This window comes from Ovis canadensis, chromosome 3, assembly GCF_042477335.2.
Source record: "Ovis canadensis isolate MfBH-ARS-UI-01 breed Bighorn chromosome 3, ARS-UI_OviCan_v2, whole genome shotgun sequence".
Lineage (NCBI taxonomy): Eukaryota > Metazoa > Chordata > Mammalia > Artiodactyla > Bovidae > Ovis > Ovis canadensis.
In genome coordinates this window covers 14,256,582-14,280,862 of record NC_091247.1, presented here as the reverse complement: position 1 = coordinate 14,280,862, position 24,281 = coordinate 14,256,582, and the positions used below count along the sequence as shown (strand labels likewise).

The 24,281-nt window shown below is 52.3% G+C and overlaps 1 protein-coding gene across 7 annotated transcripts in view; it reads left to right on the top strand.

Moving 5' to 3' along the window:
* The window catches only part of DAB2IP (DAB2 interacting protein), a 210,505-nt gene that overhangs the window by 17,579 nt on the left and 168,645 nt on the right, over positions 1 to 24,281 (top strand). For 3 of the 7 annotated variants that reach the window (XM_069582535.1, XM_069582534.1, XM_069582533.1), the window contains exon 1: positions 9,749 to 9,980. The exons of 1 other annotated variant lie outside the window; for it this stretch is intronic. Coding sequence is in view for 1 of the 6 variants with exons in the window: in XM_069582528.1 (XP_069438629.1) it covers positions 8,611 to 8,713 (103 nt within the window). In the remaining 5 variants the exon portion in view is untranslated. Of the gene's footprint in view, positions 1 to 8,029; positions 8,714 to 9,748; positions 9,981 to 24,281 lie in introns of those variants that run through there. 3 more of the 7 variants (XM_069582528.1, XM_069582542.1, XM_069582541.1) reach the window with 3 other exon arrangements.

The following is a 24,281-nucleotide window of genomic DNA, read 5'->3' as shown; positions in this document are numbered from 1 at the left end:
GTTCTGGGCACCAGATGCTTCCTCTTCCTAGCAGGACTTTCCCCACTGGACACGCAGCCTGGCGAACTCCTATGCACCCTTTGAGGCCCTGCGTTCCCAATGACTGCTGTGGCAACATTTATCAGACACTATTATCGTTACTTTCTTATGTCATTGTTCTAATATCTGTCTTTCCTCTCAGCAGCCAGCCTTACTTCTGACTGCATAAGGAAAAAAAAAAAAAAGGCCAAGACTCTGTCTAGATCCTGACACTCTCCCGACCCCAAATTGCTTCCAATATCCACTTCTGTCTCAGGAGGAGTTGGCCTCTGCTCCCAAGACCCTCCTTGTTCCCTAGAGTACGGCTCACCTTTCTCACTGGTGGCTTCAAAGTCACATTCTCTTCCGGGTCATTCCCACCAGCCGGGACACACAGCAAGTTCTCCTAGGCACAGGGTGGGTTCCCCAGGCAGCAGGCTCTGAGACATATTAGGATGTAGCAGGTCCAGCAGGGCCTGCTGGTGGAAGGGCCTAAGCAGGGCAGGAGAGGGAGAAGTTGAGTGACTACACAGTCTGAGAGCAGATCTCAGCACCCCCCATGGAGGGCTGGGAAGGCCCTGGAGCAGGGCTGGCCTTCCAGAACTGTCCTGAGTAGTGTCAGGGGGCTGGGAGTTTATGTACCTGGGGTGACTGGCCACCAGACAGGAAGGAAGGGCACCTGGGAAGGGGCATCATCTCCAGGTGGTGGCTCATTTCAGCAGAGGCCACCCCCAAAGAGGGCCCCCTTGCAGCAGCCTCATTACACCTGGGGGAGTGAGGCCTCTCTTCTCAAAGGGGGGTGTGTTGCAAATCATAGCGTCCACCCCCACCCAACCCAAACTGTTCCTCTTTGCAGTCACCCTATCTCTTGTCTTCCCTCTGAAGAGCTATCTACCCCGTTCCTCACTCCCAGTCAATCCTCCTCTGACTATGCTCTTCGCAGCCTCCAGGCTGCGCCCTTTAAATTACCTTTCTTCTCCAGATGGAGGGATGTTTGTAAAATTCAAGCATTGGCTGTCCCTCCCCTACTTAATGGACATGAGTTTGAGCAAACTCTGGGAGATGGTGAAGGACAGGGAAGCCCAGCGTGCTTCAGTCCATGAGGTCACAAAGAGTCGGACACAATTGAGCGACTAAACAACTCCTACTTAAGACCTCCCAGGAGCTGCCTGAAGTCACTGCTTCTGGGTGTGGTGCTCGGGGCTCCCCCGACCCAGCTCTGCCCCCTTTCCTGCCCCCCTCCAAGCTGCTTGATCAGAACCCCTGGCTCGCTGGGCCAGGCCGGCTCAGATGGCCATGCTTTGGCAGAAGCTGTCTCCTTTCCACCTGGTTAGCTTCTTTCTCTGCTCCGTCAAGACACTCTCAGAAGTCATCTCCTTGGAAGACTTTCCCCTGGCCTCCCCTCTGGCCCATGAGACTGGCACCAGGGTCCTGACAATCACTCACCTGCCTCAGTCATGAGCACATGGGCTCAGCACCTAGGGGTGCTCCCCAGGCCCAGGCAGTGTTGCTGCCTGTCTCTTCCTCTGCACATGACAGCAGCCCACTATTCTGTTGATCTGTGCCCTCAGCACCAAGCCCAGAGCCAGGCACAGAGGGAGACCAAGTCACATGGACTCTGGCGCCCAGGGAGTCTGAGATCCGCAGGGGTGACTGTGAGGAAACTGACAGAATCAGAGGCAGAATCAAGAATCAAAGCTGATTAGACTCAGGCAGGGCTGCACCCACCCCACTCCCCAGATAGGTTTGTCCTGGGACCCAGAGCTCCTCCTGTTCAGTGTAATTCAGTGTCTGACTGCAGCTGCATTCTCTCTGCGTATTTGATTTGCAAACACCTCTGAGCTTGAGGCGAGGTTTGCACGTTTTACTATTAATCTTCCGTGACCCTCAGGGCCCTGCACACACTGGATCAGAGCTTTGCTCTGCTCCCTTCTGTCCCTCTCCATTCATGTCATCCTTGCCCTGGGGATGCCTGTGGACCTGGGTGTGCATTCTAGTGATACCTCAGTTTTGAGTCTCACTTCCATCACTGAGTGAGGTCCCCTCACCCCAGGAGGCAATTGTCATCGGTCAGTTTGCTCGGCTATAAAGTGGTGGTGTGGCCTCCTGGGCTCTGTCTGCTCAGTGTGCCTTGCGACCCTTTGGAGGTGTAGCCCACCAGGCTCCTCTGTCCGTGGGATTTGTCAGGCAAGAATAATAGAGCAGATTGCCATTTCCTCCTCCAGGAGATCTCCCCAACCCAGGGGTCGAAGCATCTCTTACGTCTCCTGCATTGCAAGTGGATTCTTTACCACTGAGCCATCAGGGAAGCCTATGGAGATTTGGAGCCAGACAGACACAAGTTCAAGGACAGGCGTTGTATTTCCATGCTGTGTGATGTTCTGCCAGTTGCTTAACCTCTCTGAGCATCCTCAGAGGTGGCTGTACTCCCACTTGTGTGCATATCAGTGTGCAGAGGTGTAGAAACTTCTGACAATGAACAGTGCCCAACAAGGATAAACAGAGTCCAGTGCTGGAGGTGCACAAGCAGACTTGGGTTCACTCATTCATTCAACAAACACTCATGGAGCACCTACTATGTGCCAGGGCCTTTGCTAGAGGTGGGGAGTGAGTGAAGGTTGCTCAGTCGTGTCCGACTCTGTGACCCCATGGACTATACAGTCCATGGAATTCTCCAGCCCAGAATACTGGAGTGGGTAGCCTATTCCTTCTCCAGTGGATCTTCCCAACCCAGGAATGTAAGTGGGGTCTCTTGCACTGCAGGCAGTTCTTTACCAGCTGAGGTACGGAGGGATACAATAATGAATAAGCCTAGGTGTGATCCCTGTGCTCAGGGACATCGGCCCTGGGAGGGCGATACACTCATCCAGTGGTCACATAATGGAGGTACAGTCACCAAATGCAATAAACACCATGAAGGACAGTGACCTGTGCCACGGAAGTATAGTGTGCAGAACCTGAAAAGGCTTGCCTGAGGCTGGGGTACCAAGGCTGCCTTGGGAAGAAATAACTGAGGCCAGGATGGGAGGAGACAGAGGAAAGTGGTCCACAGCGGGGAGCCTTGGGTGTATAAAGGCTGCATAGTGGGAAGGAACATCACATATTTGGGGACTCGGAAGCCAACTGGGGGGCTAAAGGCAGAGAGGGAGAGGGGAGACAGCAAAGAGGGAGACAGAGGAATGAGCAGGGCCAGACCACCCAGGGCCTGGGAGGCCACACGAAGGCATCACAAAATCACTGAAAGCTTCCAGGCAGAGGCGGGATGGTGGTGGTTAGGATTGGATCTGAGCTTTGAAAACCTCAGAGGACGGACCTGTAGGGAGGGGACAATGGGGAGAGGGCCCAGGTGGAGGAAGAAACCAGTTCAGTTCTTTCCAAAGCTCAGGCAAGAGATGACAGCCAGTATCTGGACTAGCCTGGAAATAACCATTTGGGAATCACCAGCCCAAGGACAGCAGTTGAAGCCAGGGGCCTGGATGCAGCTGAAATCGCCCGTGAAAGTCTGGAAGGATAAGAGGGAAGCAGACAGTCTCCAACGGCAGCTTTTGTAGCCTAGTAACGTGAGGCAGCCAAGGAGAGGAAGACAGGACCAAAGAGCCAGGAGCAAGGCTGGAGAGGACGGGGAGATGGAAGGGGCCAGAGGGTGAAGTCTGGCCAAGAGATCAGGTGAGATCAAGATCGTGTCCTTCAGAGTCACCATCAAGGAGGTCATCAGTGACCTCCCTGAGAAGCACCAGGATGGCAGACCTTGAGCCAGATGGGATTCCTGCCTCATGTGGCCATTTTCATGGGACTAAGCGCCAACAACAGCTAATGTCCATGTCATCAGGATAACATGATATTGTCTAGTGTGATCTGCATCAAAAGGGATCAGCTCATTAGTTCAGAAAATCTCATCTGAACCCATGAAATGCACAGCATTGCTCTTTTCCGGTGACCACATAGTCCTGTTGACTTCATGTATTTGTTTGCTTGTACGACATGTAACACTGGCCAACTCGTCTTCTGGAGTCTGGACTATAAGCAATCTGCCAGCCTGTACTTTGCCTTGATGGAAGTGCCCGACAAGTGGACATATGTGGGTTTTGCATACAGAGTAAAGACACATTTGGTAAATCGCCTTAGACGCGTCCCTGGGGAAGGTGCTACAGGCTCCGTCGCCCCTACAGATGGAAGCTGGCAAGGAAAAGACAGGTCCAGATTGGGATCCCTGGGCTACGTGTGAAAACAGATTGGAGGGGGTCGGAGTGGATGTGGGGGGCCAGGGAGGGGGGTGTGGTTCTGAAATGCTGCACAGACCCATACCCAGAGGTAGGACAAAGGATAGGAGGAAGGATCACGCGAAGCACTGACTCAGAGCGTACATCTGACTCTTCCATCTTCTGGGTCAGCCTCTAGGTGGATGTTTTTGTTCAGAACTGGAAAACATCACCCAGGTATTTCTTCCCACTTTCCTAGGAACCAAACGGTCCCTTCCACTCTCCCCTCCAAACATCTCCTTCTTGGTCAATATTCCCATAATCACTACCTGTTCCAAAATTGGGGCCATGCATGTGGCCTCTATTACCTCGGTCAGTTTTAAATGAAATCAACCCTGAATATTCACTGGAAGCACTGATGCTGAAGCTGAAGCTCCAATACTTCAGCCACCTGATGCAAAGAGCCGACTTATTGGAAAAGACTCTGGATGCTGGGAAAGATTGAGGGCAGGAGGAGAAGGGGGAGCAGCAAAGGATGAGATGGTCAAATAGCATCACCAACTCAATAGACAGGAATTTGAGCAAACTCGGTGAGATAGGAGAGGAAAGCGGAGCCTTGTGTGCTGCAGTCCTTGGGGTTACAAAGAGCTGGACACGGCTGAGCAAGTGAACAACAACATCTCACTGAATCTTTGCAAGAACCCCTTGCAATAAGCCCTAGTCCTATCCTGGTTGTGCAGAAACTGAGCTCAGAGTGATGTAATATCCTACCTTTGCTCACACAGCTGGCAAATGGCTCAGCCTGGATGTGAAACCTCTCTCTCTGACCCCAAAAGTCACAAAACCTCCAAGGACACTCCATGGAGACCAAACAGTCAATCGGGATTGCTTTCCTTCTGATAGTTTAGCACGACCTCTTTTATTTCTGAGTATATGGATCCACTTGCCCCTGATAACATTCAACAGATGTTTCTGAGCCTGGGTGGGAGGGCTGCAGTGGTTGCTAGACAGGAATAATAACCCTGAGGAGTTCACACTCAGCTGAAGGAGATAGATCCATACACAGGAGCAACAATCCACAATGTGATTAACAAGGATAGTGGGGTGCGTGGGTGGGTACGTGCGTGGCCTGGGAACCCTCTGCCTGGGAGCCCTGAAATGCCCAGAACTGGATTGTAATAGGAGAAACAGACCTTGTCCCAGCAGAGATGGGGAGGACTGGGCGTTCCATGAACAGTGAACAGTTTATGAAGGCATGTCAGAGGCTGGGGGTTTGGGAGACCTGATTGCATGGTGATACTTGAGTGAAGGAGTCTCAGCTGGCTGGAACTAGGGTGTGAAGGGCCCCGCTGGAGACCGGGGGGCAGGCTATTCATGTTCTTAAGCTTTACTGAGCACGTCACCATGAGTTAGCCTTGTGCTGAGCACTTCACAGACATGATGACCATGTCACTTAAATAAGGAAACTGAAGTCCAGAGCCGGAGTGGATTTTGTATTTTATATCATCATGCTTGCTCTGTATCTTTGAAAATGTTCTGAAAAGTCGAAGAAACACATATTCCTCTTCACTCAGATCAAGAAATAAAATCTTACCAATCGAGGTGATGGCTTTTCCTGTCATCCTTCACATCTCCCTCGTCCCCAAGAGGTAAACACTTCCTGAATGGTAAGATCATGGCATCCGGTCCCATCACTTCATGGCAAATAGATGGGGAAACAGTGGCTGACTTTATTTTTCTGGGCTCCAAAATCATTGCAGATGGTGATTGCAGCCATGAAATTAACAGACACTTACTCCTTGGAAGGAAAGTTATGACCAACCTAGACAGCATATTAAAAAGCAGAGACATTACTTTGTCAACAAAGGTCTGTCTAGTCAAGGCTATGGTTTTTCCAGTGGTCATGTATGGATGTGAGAGTTGGACTATAAAGAAAGCTGAGCGCCAAAGAATTGATGCTTTCGAACTGCGGTATTGGAGAAGACTCTTGAGAGTCCCTTAGACTGCAAGGAGATCCAACCAGTCCATCCTAAAGGAGATCAGTCCTAGGTGTTCATTGGAAGGACTGATGCTAAAGCTGAAACTCCAATACTTTGGCCACCTGATGCGAAGAGCTGACTCATTTGAAAAGACCCTGATGCTGGGAAAGATTGAGGGCAGGAGGAGAAGGGGACGACAGAGGATGAGATGGTTGGATGGCATCACTGACTTGATGGACATGAGTTTGGGTAAACTCCAGGAGTTGATGATGGACAGGGAGGATTGGCATGCTGCGGTTCATGGGTTCACAAAGAGTCGGACACGACTGAGTGACTGAACTGAACAGAACTGAATGGTTTCTGTGTCATTCATCTGAATTTCCTTATACTTTTAGCACATGTATGCATTCCTAGCAAGAGAGTATCATTTTGTCTTTAATGTTTTAGAACTCTACATGAGTGAATTACACAACTTGATCTTCTGCAACTTGCTTCCTATTCCCCCACTTATGACGATTCATAAAGGAATTTCTAGTCATTTTCTCTGCAGTGTAGACTTTCACTGCCCTGTCTACAATTTGTTTAAGCATTTTTTCCACTGATGAGGCTGTCTTCGATTTCTTACTAGGATAATGCGGTGGCAGTGAGCAAGAAGTTCTCCAGATTTATCCCAGAAGCCAAGCCTCTGGGTCACTGGGGTTTGAGCATCATTTCTAGATACGGTCCCATTGTCCTCCAGAGAGGTGGTACCCATTCCCCTCTACCGGCAGTGTATCAGAGTTGTCTGTGCTGTACAACGTCTTTATCAACACTTTCTGCCCCTTCGCTTTTTGCCAGTCTCACCAGTGTGAAATGGCACTTCCTGTGGTTCTCTTTTGCATTTCCTTGATTGAGGCTGAATCTCTTTTGATATTTGACATTCGTGTGTCCCCTTCTTAGAATTGCCTGTTTATGTTTTTGATTCAGTTTTCTCTTGTCTCTTTTGAAAATTGACTTGTAGATCTCTAGTTATCACGTTTCACATGTCTTCTTTTGATAAACAGAAGTTATGCTCTAATTAAATGTATCTTTTTCTTGATATCTTTTTGAACCTTTAAGAAATCTTTCCCTCCTAAAATGTTTTTGCATTTAAGTTTTTAATCCACCTGAAATTGATCTTGCTTTATGCATGATGTGAGGTAGGGATTCCATCTAATTTTCTTGCAACATGGATGTCCAATCGCTCCATAAAAAACATTTATACAAAAGTCTACCCTTTCCCTAGTGGCTTGCAGTACCACTCTGCCACAGATGAAGTTCCATACATGTATCTATGTTTGCAGCCTCTATTCTAGCCCATTGGCCTATTTATCTATCCCTGGGCTAATATCATACAATCTAGTTGTATCTTTTTAGACCCTTAGCACCTCCTTGAATTCAAACAGCTAGTGGCTTCCCCTGAGCAGATCCGTGTCTTATTTATCTTTATATCTCTCTCATCATTCATTACATAAACATCCACATCATGCTTTTGTTTGCAAAGGCCTTCTCACACTCAATCTCTTGGGCTCCCCTTATGCAGAAGAGGAAACCGAGGTATAGAGGTGAAGATCTGCCAAGGTCACACAGCCAGAAGGTGTTCTTGTAGGACTGCAGAGCCGCCCTGTCTATCCATCCATCCTGTTTTGCCCAGGCTCTGAAGACCTCTACCTGATCCTCCAGCTCAGCTCATCTGGGGCAGGATTTTCACTTTTCTTTCCTTTCTCAGCAAGTCGATCCTGAGTGATGTGTGTGTGTGTGTGTGTGTGTGTGTGTGTGTGTGTGTGCGCGCGCCCCCGAGAAATCCCACTTCCGGGAGGCTCTTCCCAGCACTGGAGACCAGTAGGGAGAGTGTGACCTAGGGTGGGCATTTTCTGGGAAGTCTGAGGCCTGGAGACTGCAGGGAAGAAGATCGGCGGGGTTTCGGAGTCGATCTAGTAGACAGCCCTTTCCCTGGGCGTGCCCTTGGGACCCGGGAGCCGCCTTCGAAGAGGACGCTGGCTTCTCCCAGGAATTAGAGGCTTCCTCCCGCCCTCCCGCCTCCCGAGGCAGGAATGCGAAGGATCAGCTTTCAGCCGAGCAGCGGCTGCCGTTCCGGGGAGCTCCCGGTGCAGGCCTTTCCTGAGCTGTCGAATTAACTGGTTCTGTCTGTCCAACTGGGAGAGCAGCTCTTGCTAAAAATAGCGCCCTGCCCAGCGCGACCTGCGCTCGCCGGCAGCCCGGCCGCGACAGTCCCAGGAGCCCGGGGAGCCCCGCACCAGGAGTTTCCACCCCGGGGCCTGGCTCAGGTCCCACCCCAGGAGCCGAGGCCGAGGCCCCGGGGCACAGCGCTGTCCCTACAGGTGCCGCGGAGGGTGGCAGGCCCGCGGGCCGAGGAGCTGCCGAAGCCGTCCGGGATGGGAGCCGGCGGCGCGGCCTCCCACTCGCTCGCCTGGGCCTCCCTGCCGCAGCTGGGGCCTCCCGCCGGCGCCCTCTGCGAGGACACGCTTTACTGCCGAGGTAAGACCCGGCCGGCTGCCGGCGCGCCCCTCGCTCTTCCCAGGCACTTGTTGGCGCCTCTTTCTCTTTCCCTACCCGGATCCGCGGAGGGGGACGAGGGGCCGGCGCGGGGGGCGGGGATGTGGGACGGCGAAAATAGGCGTCGGAACCGGAGCGGGCTTGGGGATAAGAATCAGGCGCTCTCTGCAAACTCACCTTTGATTTGAAAAAAGTCGCAGTCTCGTCACCACGTACGAAAAGTTCTTCCCTCCCTTTGGCCTCAGTCTTCCTATCTGGAGAATGGGACAATAAAACCATCCCGCTTTAAATTTGACTGTGACCCCGAAGGAAGTTGGGGAACCTGCTGAAACTAATCGCAAGCACATTCTGGAGATGTTCGCCCCAACTCTGCTGGGGTTGAGAATTTGTTGGTGGGAGGGTTGGACGTCCCTTCCCATTGACACAACCCCCTCCCTACCCCGACCCCACCCCGCCTCTCCTGGACCTCTGAACCTAGCATCAGTCCACGGCCACTGCGGGTGGAGATCGAAGGGAGGCGCACAGCAGTTTAAGGGGTCAACCGAGGCGCGAAGATCCTTGCGGGAGAGGAAGGTGAAGAGTAAAAGAGGGGTGGGTCGCAGCCCACTCCTCAGTCTGATATCCGCATGGTTCTCGGGCTAAAGCTGGGATTAATTCCCGGGAACACTGGCCACACAGAGGGCCTCCGCAGGCTAGCCTGAGCCGGGGGAGGGGAGTAGGGGGTGTGGCCAGACCCAGATCGCGGGTGCGAGGTGGTGTGGGATGGCAGGGGGCGTGTGGCCCGGCCTCGATCCCAGGCCAAAGTGGGGACTGGGGACTTGTGTGCGGAGAGCGGAGGGGATCGGCCCTGCCCAGTCCGGCCGGGGCGGGTGGTAGTAGCGGGGTCGATTGGCCAAACAGGTGCGCCCCCTCCCCGCCCCTCCCCGCCTCCGCTGGGTCCCGGCCGGGCGGGCGGAGCTGCGGGTGGCGGAGCCTGCGATTGGCGGGGCTGGGCCGGCCGAGTGGCCGGGGGAGCCCAGGAGTCAGAGCACCGCGGTGCAGGCGGAGGCGCGGGGCCGGCCGGAGCGCGCTACCGCGGGGCCCGCCGCCTGCCTGGCCGGCTCCGCTCCTCTCGGCCTGGCCGACGCTACGTAAACTTTCCTGGGCTCCGAGACCCCGCGACCTCGCCATCTCGCGACTCCACTCTGCGCTGCTCCGGCTCCAGTGCCTTTGGGATGGCAGAGCCCAGCGCCCAGGCCGGCGAGTAGAGGTAAGAGCTAGGCACCCCCAAGTCGGTATGAGGGGGGTTTCCGGTGTCCTAGAGGGATCGGGGCTTGGAAGGGATCCAGGGACCCTGATGGGAGGTGTTGTGGTGCCTGACTGAGGAGTGGGCTGCGGCTTTGCTTTTCCTACCCCTCTTCTACGCTACAGCCCCCTATGCCGCGAGGACCTTTGCGTGGTGCAAAGGTCTTTATAAACTTTCAGTGCGCCTGCCTAGACCGCTGGGTCCTTGGGAGAGTACCGCGCAGTGTTAACAGGGGGTGTTGCAAGGAAAGCACCCCAGCTGGTGGGGGTTGATGGGGGTTTCTGCAGCCTCCCAACCCCAACGCTTCCAAGTGGTCGCTCCAAACCTCGGCCCTTCTTCAGTTCCCCTCTGGAGGCTGATGACTGGACAGCCACTCCTCTCTGCCCAGAGCCAGGCACCCCGGGGCACCCAAGTGTGGGGTGTTGTTTTGTTCAACCAGTAGCCACTCCTCAGTTTTCAGGGGAGGGGGGCGGAGTTATTGAAGTGAGATTTCTCTTCTGTTTCCTGGGCTGCCTTGGAACACCACCCTCCAGAAAATATCTTGAGCAAGCAGAGTGGGAACAGGGACCAAAGCCATCTAGGATCCAGTCCCCAGCCTGGTGGGAATCACTGTGGGCTTTTCTGGTTTCTGAACGGTCTGTTCTCTCCAGGTGTCAAGCTGTCTCGCTTGAGTCATATGGATACTGTGCTTCTCCTCTCCTGCCCTCCTCTTTTATGTAAGGGAGAAATTAATTTTGATTTGAATTTAATTTTGACTGAGGATGACTAGGTAGGTCGCTTGTCACCTATAAGGGTCATCCTTTTTAATGATCATCATTATTGCTTCTCAGTGTCAAAGCCAAATGCCTTTCTATTTTCTTGACCTGAGATGGTCCACTTGAGTGTTAAAAAAAACATACCAGACACAAGCTTTGGAGCCCAAAGAACCTGGGTTCAGACCCCAGCCTGGCCATTCATCCACTGTGCATCTTCAGACCGGCTTCCTAACCTCTCTGAGCTCAAAGTTTCCACTCCTGGGAGGGTGTGGTGAGGCTTTTGTGAAGTTAGGCATGGAAGGTATCTGACTTAAAGGACAACAGCTTTGGATTGCCAGTCTGCGTCCTGGAACTTGGGCCTTCTTGTTGCCAGAGTGACCCAGATCCTTCGTGACTCAGTTTCCTTGTCTCTCAAAAGTCAGTGTGGACTGCTTTCTCAGCCACTCTTAGCTAGTCCTTTTGAGAAAAGTACACAGATGCATATACCCCCCCCTCCAATGCATATGATTTCAGTGGGTTTGTAGGTGTCAGATTTAAGACAGCCCTATCCATCCCCATCCTTGTCATGAATTATTTGGAAGATATAAGGCCTTCTGTCTACCACGATCTCCTCCCATCTTTCTTGAATGCTTGATGGTAACGGCTGTAAATGTCAGGGAAGTGCAAATGCACTAATTAACCAGCACATGGAGAGAGGGGTTGACGTGCAGAATCTGGCCAAAGTCACCTTCAAGATCATCCACCCGCTCCATCCCCATTCTGCTTTCTCCAAGCTGCATCTCCACCTGGTGAGCAGCTAGTCTTTTTTGCTGGGCTCCTCAAGTGGCAGCCCACCAGGCAGCTGGTTTCATGACTGGGCAACTCCAGTCTGTTCAAAAATTCTTCCTGTTTGGAGTAGAAGTCTGTGTCTCTGTTACTTCTACCCACTGGTTCTAGTATAGCCCTTCAGGCATCTCTTATTGGCTCAATTATTCACTGTAGTCCCCTGGTGCCTGCATTCTGTTCCTTCCCGGAGGCGTGCAACACACCGAACTGAATGCGGCAATGATCATAACACCATTTATTGAGTGTTTGTTATATGCTGGACACAGTACTGAGCACTTCACACGTACTATTTCCATATAAGACAGCCCCATGAGGTGGATTCTTTTCTTATCCTCATTTTGCAAATGAAGAAACACGTTTAGAGAGGTTAAGAGATCCACCCAAGGTCACACAACCCATAAGGAGCTGGGCTACATCCCAAAGGCAGCATCTACCTTTAGGACCCATGCCTCCACTTCTGCTTCTGTCCTGTGCTGCCTGTGTGCCCACAAACGTGTGTGTGGTTGTGTGTGTGTGTCTCGGTCTGTGGTGTTTGCTGGCGGTGCTTTTCTCCCACTCACTTACTTGTTGTTGTTTAGTCGCTAAGTCATACCTGACTCTGCGACCCCATGGACTGCAGCACGCCAGGCTTCCCTGTCCTTCACCATCTCCTGGAGTTTGTTTTAACTCACGCCCATTGAGTTGGTGATGCCATCCAACCATCTCATCCTCTGTTGTCCCCTTGTTCTCCTACCCTCAATCTTTCCCAGCATCAGGGTCTTTTCCAATGGCTCAGCTCTTTGAGTCAGGTGGCCAAAGTATTGGAGCTTCAGCTTCAGCATCAGGTCTTCAAATGAATATTCAGAGTTTATTTCCTTTAGAATTGAGTGGTTTGATCTCCTAGCGTCTTTTCACTCACCTGGGGTCCCTGTTAAAAATGCCGATCTGTCACCTCTGCTCCAGACCCAAGAACCTACACTTTTTAAAATTCCCCAGACCATTCTTGAACACACCACAGTTTGAGAACCACAGCCCTAAGGTATACTTAGGGAGAGAATGTGGGGTATGGGTTTCAAGAGATCTGAATTCAAGTCTTTTTTTAAAAAATTAATTATTATTTATCTGTCTGCACTGGGTCTTAGTTGAGGCACGTGGGATCTTCGAACTTTTTTTTGCGGGATGCAAGTTTTCTTCAGTTCATCAAACTCCAGCCCCCCGCATTGGGATCACGGAGTCTTAGCCATTGGACCACCAGGAAAGTCCCCTGAATCCACGTCTTGGCTTCACATGTTTTCTTATCCTCATTTTGCAAATGAAGAAACACGTTTAGAGAGGTTAAGAGATATAACAAACACGTCACTCCCTTGAGCTGGTTACTTTCCCTCCCTGGAACATGATGTTATACCCACTGGGGCAGGGAGTGGGGAGGATGACTGCTCTCTGTGAAGGGCTGTGGAAGTCTCCTGGGTGGATGTCAGGCATTATGGGGCAGGCTCTCGGAGGACAGCAACACCCTGATAAGGCCTCTCCCGCCGCAGTGGATGTGCATGGCCACGTGCCCTTGGCTCCCAGGAGGCCCTGAGTGCCATTCGCAACCCCACTCCCACCCCCATCCCTCCAGACATCAAGCCTCTGCTTTCTAGAAGGATTGGAAGATGTTGGATGAAGCCCAGGTGCGCAGATTTCTCAGCCTGGGTGGTGGGGACCCTGGACAGGTGGGTAGGACCTGCTCCACACACACCCTCGTCCTCCTCCACGGACCCACAGTGGCCTCTGATCTCTCATAGAGGAGGTGCTGTTCTCTAACTTCTGGAGGAGGGGAGTTGTTCACTGGTGTTTTTTAAGTTATTATTTTAATAAAAAATTCTTTGGCCACACCCTTCGGTATGTGAAACCTTAGTTCCCAGACCAGGGATTGAACTTCCACCTCCTGCTTTGGAAGGCAGAGCCTTAACCACTGGCCACTGGGAAAGCCCTGCATTGGGGTTTTAAATTCACTGGAGATCCATCCTTTCCCCTGGAGGGCTACTCTGCTGGTCGGTGGGAAGGTCTGCTGACCTGCAGGAAAACAGCTGACTTGCTGCTGGCTGGACGGGGCTGGGGTCAGGAGGGGTGAGGGGTAAAGGAACCGCCTGCCTGGGCCTTGGCCGAGTCCCTGTCCCAGCCTCCTAGCTCTGCTGTACACAGAGCCCTTGTTCCACTTGATCCTTTTTGATCTCCTGAAAACACTGAATTAGTAAACACGCATTTTATGGACGAGGTCATTGGAGTCCAGGAAGCTGCAGTGACAGGTCCAAAGCTCTCATGTCTGTGTGTGTGGGGGCAAAGGTGGTAAGGTCCAAACTTGAACCCAGGCTCCTTGACGATAGCACACGTGTTTTCTGCACTGTGTCCCATGCCTCATTATTTTCTGCCCCACCTGTTTGGGGCCTTGGTGCCAGAGTCTTTGACTGGGCCACCATGGAGCTGTGTGATCCTGGATAGGGCTGGTCATCCCTTGAAGCTTTGGTTTCCTTGTCTGTAATGGGTGGCTGGGGGTATGTTTAGCTAGATCTCTAAGATTCCTCCCAACTTTGACATTCACAGGTTATACTTCTTTTCTGCATTTCTGGGGGCAGACTTGGGGGTTGCTCATGATGGGCTCAGGGCGTGGGTGAGTTGTTGGGTGGGGTTGGAGGGCAGAGTGCTGCACTGGGGCTTGTTATGAAACCAGTCAAAAGGGCTTTTGTGGGCTCAGTGTCCAGGGCCTTCAGGGAGCTGGGCTGGGGGTGGGGCAGCAGGAAGATGCTCAGGGCTGGGTGAGGTGGCTGACTCTGAACAGTGCAGGAGGGTGATGGTGGGAATGACTGGGGATTGTGGATGGGGGCTGAGGGGGAGCACGGGGCTCTGAGATTGATCCAGCAGCATCCCTCTCTCGGCCCAGGACAACCTTGGCCGAGAGACCAAGAGAAGATCATAGTCTCTCTGTTTCTCTCTTTTTGGCTGTGACACAAGGTATATGGGATCTTAGTTCCCCTACCAGGGATCGAACCCATGCCCCCTGCATTGGAAACACAGAGTCTTAACCACTGGGCCACTAGGGAAGTCCCTGAGAACGTCGTAGCCTCTTGTCCTCCTCCTGAGCCACTACCGTCTCTCCATGGGACATCCCCAGCCTTCCCTTGAGTCCAGCCCCTCTCAGCTGGCGTCTGTGTTGGGACTGTGGGGTTTCCAATTGCCTGCTCTCCATGCCCAGAGCCGTCCCCTGCCCCCTGCATTCTGGCTTCCTAAAGCAGGCCCTTGTCAATTGCAGCCTCTGCCAGCCTCCTGCTCTCAGCTTCTCCTCCATCGTGCATCTTCTTCCCTTCCTGGGGGTGGATCCCTGTCCCCCACCCACGAGATCAAACCCGTAACTCCCTGGCCTGGCCATCAAGTCTCCACGCCCCCTCCAGCTTCCCTCCCTGCCTCTTCTCCCTCTGTTCTTCAAGCTGTCTGCTTCCCGGTCTCCGTCTGTGACTCCTGTATGGTCTTCTCTTTCGGCCACTGCTTCATTGCCCAAATTCTAACTGCCCCTCGGGATCTGGCACAAATGTCACTTCCACTCGGTCTCATCACTCAGGGGTAGCCGTCCCCCTGTGCGGTCCTGGCTTGCAGCGCTTATCAGCTGCCTTGCTTTACACATTGTCATCGGCTTGTCTGTCTCCCAAGATGAGTTCTGAACTTCTTGAGGGCAAGGCCCAGCTCTATCTCTCATCTAGGTGCCCACGGAGTGGGTGGGGCTCAGCGAGGGCCTTTCTTGGTCTGGTAAATGCTCATAAAGCCTTGTGGAGTCGGACACTGGCTTGTAATTGGGCTTGGTTTTTATGCTCTTGGCTCAGAGCGTTTGCCTGCATCCTACTCCCTGGTGCGAACAGGTGGGGGTCCTGTCTGTCTGTGCTCTGGGCTAAGCCGGCTCCAGCCGAGAGATGCACAGAGGCTTTTTGGAGAGGCTTTTCTGCCTCCTTTGGCTCGTTCTTGATCTGCTATTTAAGAAAGTCTATTCTGGCTCTGTGGCATCAAAGACAGAGAGGCCCGGAACCAGGCCTGAAAAGGGTACCTTGTCAGCACCCCCACCTGCAGGCTGAACTGCAGGTCTCAGAGGCGTATAGCCAAGATGCACCTGACTCTCTAGAACTCAGAAGAGTTTGTCAGGTATTTCCAAAGGGTCTGTGAGGTCCTGGGGATTGTCTTGGGGTCCTGAGACACAGTTCCAGAGGCACCCAGGGATCCTGTGACTTTTCTAGGGTTGCAGAGACTGACTGTCTTTGTGTTTAGCAAAGGTCATTGAGCCAGGAGGGGGGCTCTCCTTGATGACGGGTCCCCATTCAGAATGAGGCTTTTTTCCTTCAAAACTCTTGCTTCCCTGCTAGCATCATTTGCTGAACATGGTCATAGGTGGTGGGAGGTGGGCAAGGTGGGCCCAAGGGGAAGAGACTTTGGTTAACACCCACACAGCTGGGCCACATGACCGGGAAGGAGCTCTGTGTCCCCCAGTGCGAAGTCTTCATCTCCTTGTAGGTCACAGTGGCTATTAAAGACCCATCTTGGAGTAAGGTCCAAGGGATGCTGATGGTGCTGGAGGGAGAGAAGCGAGCTTGGTGATGGTCTGGCTTTAGGTTCAGACGCTGCCCAAGTCCCCGGTTAGAAGCTGGCAAGGGCCCTTGAAGTCCCGTCTCTCCCAGCGTGCCTTTGTTACCAAGTGTCCTGTCACTTTTGTTTTCTCCATTCACTGGTCTCCACCCCTTCCTCTACCCCTGGACTGAGCATCCTAGCACGGCTACCTTAGAGCTGACTCTTATCTAGGCCATGCTAGGCCCCACCTCCTCAGAGAGGGTGGGGTGGGAGGGTAGGGGTAAATGAATGGGTAAATGACTGAATGCCTTTCTCAGCAGCTTTGGTGACCCTGTCTGTCACCGGCTGGAGAAGATGTGAACTGAGTCCACCAGGAAACGGCTGTCTGACGCGGGGCAGGGGGACCCAGCCAGACATAATGGAAGCTGGCGCTGGCTGGAGTCGGGATCTGGGAGCCTTTCCCGTCCATCAAAGCTGGCGCTGCTTCCGGGAGGAGAGAATTCCCAAAGGCTCCGCCAGGCCCCCTGATAGGGATCTGCCGGGTGTATGTGAGGGATTTGTTTTTCGGTCAGGAAGTGGGGAGTTAAAAATAGGCCTCCTAATCCCCTGGGTTCGTGTCAGACTTGAGGCTGTGCAGGGCCCTTTGGCTCCATTATCTCACTCGAGTGGCTTGGTGGCGGCTGACGTGGGTAGAGGTCGCACTGCCTGCTTTATAAAGGAGCACGTGAAGGCGTGCGCCCGAGTTCTGCTTGAGGCTGAACCCAGTGTTTGGTGGCAGAACCTAGGTCTGTTCCCTGGCCCACTAATGGCTACGTTCTTTATTCTTGCCAGGAACCCAGCTGAAGTCTAAAGCCAACAGGCGGCAGGAGGGCAGGGGTTGGTTGAAACAATAGGGATCGGTTATTAAGAGGAGCTTCCCTGATGGCTCAACAGTAACGAATCCGGCTGCCAAGCAGCAGGTACAAGTTTGATCCCTGGGTCAGGACGATCCCCTGGAGAAGGACATGGCAACCCACTGCAGTAGTATTACCTGGGAAATCCCAGGGACCGAGGAGCTTGGCGGGCTGTAGTCCCTGGGATCACAAAAGAGTCGGACACAACTTAGCGACTAAACAACAGTTAAGCGAAGCAGCAAGGAAGACTCAGGATGGATCAAGGCCCCAGGGGTTGGGGAGCAGCGGGGGGTGGATCAAGGCCCCAGGCGTTGGGGAGCAGGGGTGGGGGTGGGGGTGGGGGTGGGGTGGATCAAGGCCCCAGGCGTTGGGGCGGGGTGGGGGGGGCAGGGGGGGTGAATCAAGGCCCTAAGGGTTGAAGAGCAGTGGGAGGCTGTAAGTGCTGAAGCAGAGGTGTGGGGGGAAGTGGGGTAGCGATGAGAGTGAGGCAGAAAAGTACCCTCAGGACCTGAGATTGAACCCCTTGCAAGTCATAATAAAGGGTGTGAGCCTGATGCTGTAGGCAGTGGGGAGCCATCGAGGATTCCAGAGCACAGCAGTTGCTGCTTTATCAAAAGCGCAGTGCAATGGTGTGCTACTGGCTTTGCTACCTGTGTCCTTTTATGGTGTTTGGTAGAGCAGATTTGGGGAAGGGGGATTTTTTTTTTTTTTTGGCCACACCATGTGGCAAGTAGGGTCTTAGTTCACCTGGCCAGGGATGGAACCCACGCTCCCTGCAGTGAAAGTGTAGATTCTTAATCACTGGATGACCAGGGACGTCCCGGTAGAGCAGATTTTTATTTTGATCCTTCTTTATCCAGAAGACACCCTGCCCCTCCCCAGCTCTCCGTCTGGAACCTGGTGCTATAGAGGAGGGGGAGCCCCATGTTCTGCTGCCTCTGGGTTCAAGGGTAAAGTCTGTCTGGGCTTCTTGGCTTCCTCCTGTTTTTAAGCTCGTTCTCCTGCTTGTCTGTCTGTCTGTCCTCGCCGTGGTGGGAGGAATTAAGGGAGAGGGAGGAGGCGGTGACTGAAGTTGGTGGAAGGCGCTTCTGTCCCGGCCTGATTCATTGAAATTTTACAGGCTGGGCGAGTGCCTCCTGGCCCCTGGCAAGCTCCCAGACCACCAGGCTCTCCTTCCACACATTTTAGTGCCTTTTGTCCTCTAACCCATACCTTTATTGGCTCTTTGCTTCTTCCTCAGGTAGAGGGAGACCCTGACGGGCAGGATGGGAGGTAAACCAGATCTCTCAGAGCGTTGGAAACCCGTCATCCACCCATTTTAGAGTTGGGCAGACAGAGGCCTGGGTTTGTTGGGACTTGAACGCAGATCTCCAGCCCCTTCCTGGCTGCAACACTGCCGTGCTTTTTTCAGAGCCACTCTGCTTCTGGGTTCCAAGCGCAGGGGTTCCCAGCTCTCCATGAATCTTGGTTCTGCAGCTTGGGCTCCTCCCGGGGCTGGGAGCCAGCTGTGCTGAGCCTACAGGTTCCCGGAGAGGGCTCTTGGCGTCGGTGTCGGCTGAGTCACACAGATGAGATCACTGCTCACCTCGGGATGGGGGAGGATGCCAAGGTTTGGGAACTTTCACTCTGAGCCACTTGTCGATTTTCTGTGTGAATATGTGTAAGAAAAACAAACCTGTGGATTTGGACTTTGTACTTGGCCCATGAACTGCAGTTTCTGGGCTGTGCCATCTCTCAGATTCCAGGAGACTGGATCTGTGTCCAGAGCTTGAACCCAGCGTTAGTGTTTGTTCTGCCCCATCCTGGCTGTATGTGAGGGGCAGCACCTTCGTGGGCTGTAGTAATCATTCCTAACAGCTCACACTTTCTATGAGTACTTCTGTGAGCCAGGATCTGGGCTCAAGGCTTTCCAAGTATCAGCCCCTCTGATTCTCACAAGAGACCGGGGAGGTCCTGTTATCATCTCCATTTTGCAGATGAGAAAACTGAGGCCCAGAGAGGAGAAGTGACTTGCCTAAGCTCACCTCGCTGGGAACGGGCTGAGCTGGAGTTTGAATGAAAGTCTTTTCCATTTCGTAGCTTGAGGTGTCAGTCACTGTGCTTTTGTGCCTTCCAGCTGATAGGTGAACTCCTGTGAAAGCAGAAATACAGAGAAATTAGGTGTGATTAGCAGGCAAGGAGCAGGAAGGGGGTGAATGAATGAGGAGTCCTAGACTGACATCATCCCCCATATTCCTCTTCCAGCACTGGCCTCAAGCTGTCAGAGATGAGAAACAGAGGAGAGCAGGTATGGCTGTATCCAGGCTCCAGGAGGGAAGGGCATGTTAGAAACCATGGTCCCACAGACAACCAGTCCTGGGCCTGTCTCTTTTCACCCCCTGTAGCTGTTGGCTTTTTCAATGTCGATGTTCATTCCTTTGTCATCCTCCTCCAGAAGGTGCCTTTAAGGCAAGATGGTTGCTGGGGGGCATTTCCCTTTGAGTGGAATGATTGAGGCTATGTTGATTCAGATTTGGGATAGAGGTCTATTGTTGGATGCTAAATCCTTGGGGCTTGGGGTGGAAAGTGGAGAAAGGGCCAAGCAGCTTGTTCCCACCCCAGAGGGGCCTGGTATTGTGGAGAAGCTAAGGGTAGGGGTTAGTCTAGGATCCATTCAACAGTCCTGGGTTGGAGTCCTGGCCGCTGCACCTACCAGCTGTGTGGCCTTGGACAAAGTTGCCTCGCTTCTCTGATCCTCGGTATTCTCATCTGTACATGTTGTGGGGGTGAAACTAGGCTTGAAGCTAGAGAACACAGCGCAATGTCTGTACCTTGTAAACACTTAATAGAGGCTAGTGTTATTTATGTATTTATTTTTTTGGCTGCTCTGGGTCTTCGTTGCTGCACATGGGCTTTCTCTGGTTGCGGTGAGTGGGGGCCACTCCCTACCTGTGGTGCTCCAGCTTCCCATAGCAGAGGCTTCTCTTGTGGAGCACGGGCTCTGGGGTGTGCGGATTTCAGTAGTTGGGGTGTGTGAGCTCAGTAGTTGTGGGCAGGGGTTTAGTCGCCCTGCAGCATGAAGGATCTTCCTGGGTCAGGAATCGAACCTGTGTCCCCTGCATTGCAAGAAGGATTCTTCATCACCAGACCACCAGGGAAGCCCAGTGCTAGTGTTTTTGCTCTTATCACTATTCATATTAGCCTTGTTACTGGGGACCTTCTCAGTCAACTTTGCGTTGGTCTTGGGAAACTCGGGCTAATCCCTTTTTCCAGAACTTACTGACTCTGGTCAAGGCAATTCTGAGTATGTAAAAGTCTGTTTAAAATGACTGTATGAATTACTTATTTGTTTTTTCTTTTAAAGGTACAAAGTGACAAATTGGCCAAACAATAAGGTTTTTGAATGTGTGTTTTTAAGTGCGATACAGGGATGATTAGAGAAAGGGGATGATGGGGAAAATAGCTTTTTAAAGTACTGAAAGTCTATCTTGCATGGCATTCACATTACACTCGAGCTTGTTTTTGCTGGTTAAGTCACTGAGGTGAGTGTTTGTCGAAGGAGCTCTGCTGGGTGAGGAGGGTGTGTGTGTGTATGTGTGAGTGTGTGTGTGTGTGTGAGTGTGTGTGTGTGTGTGCGTGTGTGTGTGCATGCTCGGTCATGTCCGGCTCTTTGTGAGTCCATGGACTGTAGCCTGACAGGCTCCTCTGTCTATGGGATTTCCCAGACAAGAAGACTGGAGTGGGTTGCCATTTCCTTCTCCAGGGGATCTTCCTGACCCAGGAATCAAACCTGTGTCTCTCGTACCTCTTGTGTTTCCTGCATTTGCCAAGTGGATTCTTTTCCACTAGCGCCATCTAGGAAACCCAGGGGTGGGTGGAGAGATTCAAATCAGTGTGAGGTCCAGCTCCTCCCTCCCTTCTGAGAGCCTCTTGGTCTGTTCCTAGGGAGAAAGCATGCCTAGTCTTTGGAGAGGCCACAGGTTGGTGTGGGGAGGGTGAGCTATCAGGAGGGCTTTCTGGAGGAAATGGTGCTGGAGGCGGCTGCACTGGTTTCTGTAAACAGAATTGCAAAATCACTTCTCCCAGGCTTGCCTGGTTCTCTGAGACAACCTGCAGCCAGGTCAGCTGGGAGGTCCCAGGCCTGGCAGTCAGGACAGTTGGGGAGTGAGATGTCCAATCCCTTCTGTTTCCCTGTTTAGACCTATCCATCCCTAGAGCCCCTTTGTCTTGGGCATGCCTGTAGAGAGGGAGTGGAGGCTTATGCATGAAGATTCTGGTCTGAAATCAGAGGTATATTTGTCACTTCCATTGTGTGCCCTCAGGCAAGTCATTTCGCTGCCTGTGCCTCAGTTTCCCCATCTATCTTACGAGGATAATAGTGACCCTCAGGTAACCAAGTTGCTTTGAGGATTGGTGAGGTCATGCAGGTAAAGTGCTTATCATGGAGCTGGTGCAGGGTAAGTGCCTGTCATTAAAAGCTGCTGTCTGCCTGCTGTTGTTTTTAGCACAGGACACACCTCTCCACCCTCGCCTCTCCCCTCCACTGAGTTCCTGTTGTTGACATCCTCCTCATCATCTAGCTCAGGGATTTTAAGTATTTATATCCTTGCTGGAATTTCTCTTTGCATTGTCTAGTTAATTACCTAATTGAATGAAGGCAAACAATTTCGCTTCGCTTCCTTTCCTGTGGAAGTGCAGGAAGCGGCCGGTGCCTTCTTTTCTGTGATTGAGACGATTATTGAAGTATTTGATGATGATGGTGACGCCTTTCCCGCCTTGAGAGGTCCTCTCCCTCTTAGAATAGCTTCTGGACCCTGTAAATCAAGCTGTAGCCACGTGCTTGGGAGGCATACATCTTGTTGAGGATGTTGATGGGTTTGGCCGCTGTTTCTTTGGGTGCCAGCATGCTGTTTTGGCACCTTCTTGCCCATTCCAAGAGGGATAGTTGATAAGACAGCTTTTTAAAAATATTCAGAACTAATGACCTATGTACATATTTGGGGAGGACTGGCTGAGGGAGTATGCATCAAAACCAAGGCCAGGGAGAAGGTGTCCCATGGCAAGGAATCGCTGACTCTTCACTCCTACTGATGTTGGTGGCATTGGATTCTGCCCTGCCCCTAGTGGCTCTGGGGTGGGGAAGTACAGTGATTAAGGTCATTTTTTGTTTGTTTGTTTTGGCTGTGCTGTGCAGCTTGCAGGATCTTAGTTCCCCGATCAGAGTTTGAACCTGGTCCCCAGCAGGAAACGTGCCGAGTCCTAACCACTGGACCACCAGGGGATTTCCAAGGGCATGGAATCTGAACTTGATGTGCTGGGGGCTTCCAGTCCCTGCCCTGCCACGTGGTAGCTGCGTGAAATGGCACAGCTGCTTAACTCGTCCTTGGCCCTAAGGTGAGGGTACCATAAATCCCATTTCATAGGAGTTGTAAGAATCATTCTACCCACAATGCTGGCACATGTAAGTATTCATATGAGTAAGCTGGTATATTCAAGGATCTTAAAAAAACCGTACCATGTTCTTTACCCCAAGACCCTCCCCATCTGTCTTACCTTGTTCTTCTCCAGGTAATAACCATAACCGGCAGGCCTGGGCCTCTCCCTACCTCTAGTCTCCCTACCTCTAGGCTCCCTACCTCTAGGCTCCTGCCAGGCGGTTCCCTCTATTTAGAATGTCCTTGTCCTTGCCCTTCCTTGTTCCTTTAAGACTTATCTCAGGTACTGTGCCTACATGGCATTTTCCTAGAGTTCCCCAACCAGTCCCCCTTAAATGCCCTGCTATATCCTTGTTATGCCTTTATCTGCAGCTGTCATTGACCCAGATATGTTTCATGGAAAGGCAGTCTGGAAGATACTTTGTAGAAAAGGAGTTTTGGAAAAGGCTGCATACTTGATGCCCATTCGTACAGCACCAATCCACACTTGCAATTTTAAAGGCTCTGAGAAGTTCTGCAATGCAGAAACCTGCTGAACTTTGCTTGCCCCAGAATTCTCCAAACCTCTGACCTTAGGACACTTTCTTCTTCTTCTTTTTTTTTTTTTTAAATATTTATTTATTTATTTATTTTCGCCTGTGCTGGGTCCTCGTTGCTGGTTGGACTTTTCTCCGGTTGCGGAGAGAAGCGGCTCCTCTCTAGTCGTGGTACACGGGCTTCCCGTTGTGGTGGCTTTTCTTGCTGTTGAGCACAGGCTCTAGGGTGCACGGGCTCCAATAGCTGTGGCCCCCAGACTCTAGAGCACAAGCTCAGTAGTTGCGGTGCACGGGATGAGTTGTTCTGCGGCATGTGGGACCTTCCTGGGTCAGGGTTCGAACCTGTGTCTTCTGCATTGGCAGGCGAATCCCTCACCACTGAGCCAACAGGGAAACCCTAGGATACTTTCTTCTCAGAATACCTGTTGACCAAGCTTCGTGACCTCCTCGGGGCATGTGGCCTGTTGTAGACATCTAAAAGTTACTCAGTCGTGTCCGACTCTTTGCGACCCCACAGACTGTAGCCTACCAGGCTCCTCTGTCCATGGGGTTTTCCAGGCAATAGTGCTGGAGTGGATTGCCATTTCCTTCTCCAGGGGATCTTCCCAACCCAGGGGTTGAACCCGGGTGTCCTGCATTGTAGACAGACGCTTTACCGTCTGAGCCACCAGGGAAGTCTAGTTTGATGCTATCTCTCCATTTTACAGTCAAGGAAACCAAGTAACTGGTCCCAGCTAAACCTGTGTGCCCCTCCCTCACGCCCTGGATCAAGTGGTGAGGTTCTTTTTGTGGGTGTTCGGGGCCAGGTGGCAAGGGAGGGCTGACTGTGACCTGCTCTCAAGGGCCTTTTAGCCTTGTTGAAAGGGTGTGATGGACACGTGAACTAGAGAGAGGTTAACTGCCAAACCATACATCCCTGAGCTGCTGTGTAACCAGAGCGCCGGTGCTGGCCTGCCTGGATCTTGGCTAAGGAAGGCCGTGAGAGTCAAATGTCCTTTGAGAACCTAGCAGAGTCCCCAGCGCTGGGGCCCCGGGACTCAGCCACACTGTCTCCCACCTCAACCACCGGGAATTCCTGGGACTCCATTGCGCTCTAGCCCCGACGGGGCACAGTCAAGGAAGGGGAGAGGAGCCAGCAAGGAAGAGAAGAGCCTTCTGTTTACCAATGCACACTGCCCCCTTCCTTTCTGGGGGAAAAAATACTTTCTTTTCTAGTCCTCTTTTATTATCAGACATTCTCAGGGGAGCAATTACCTGACAGTGGGAATTATCT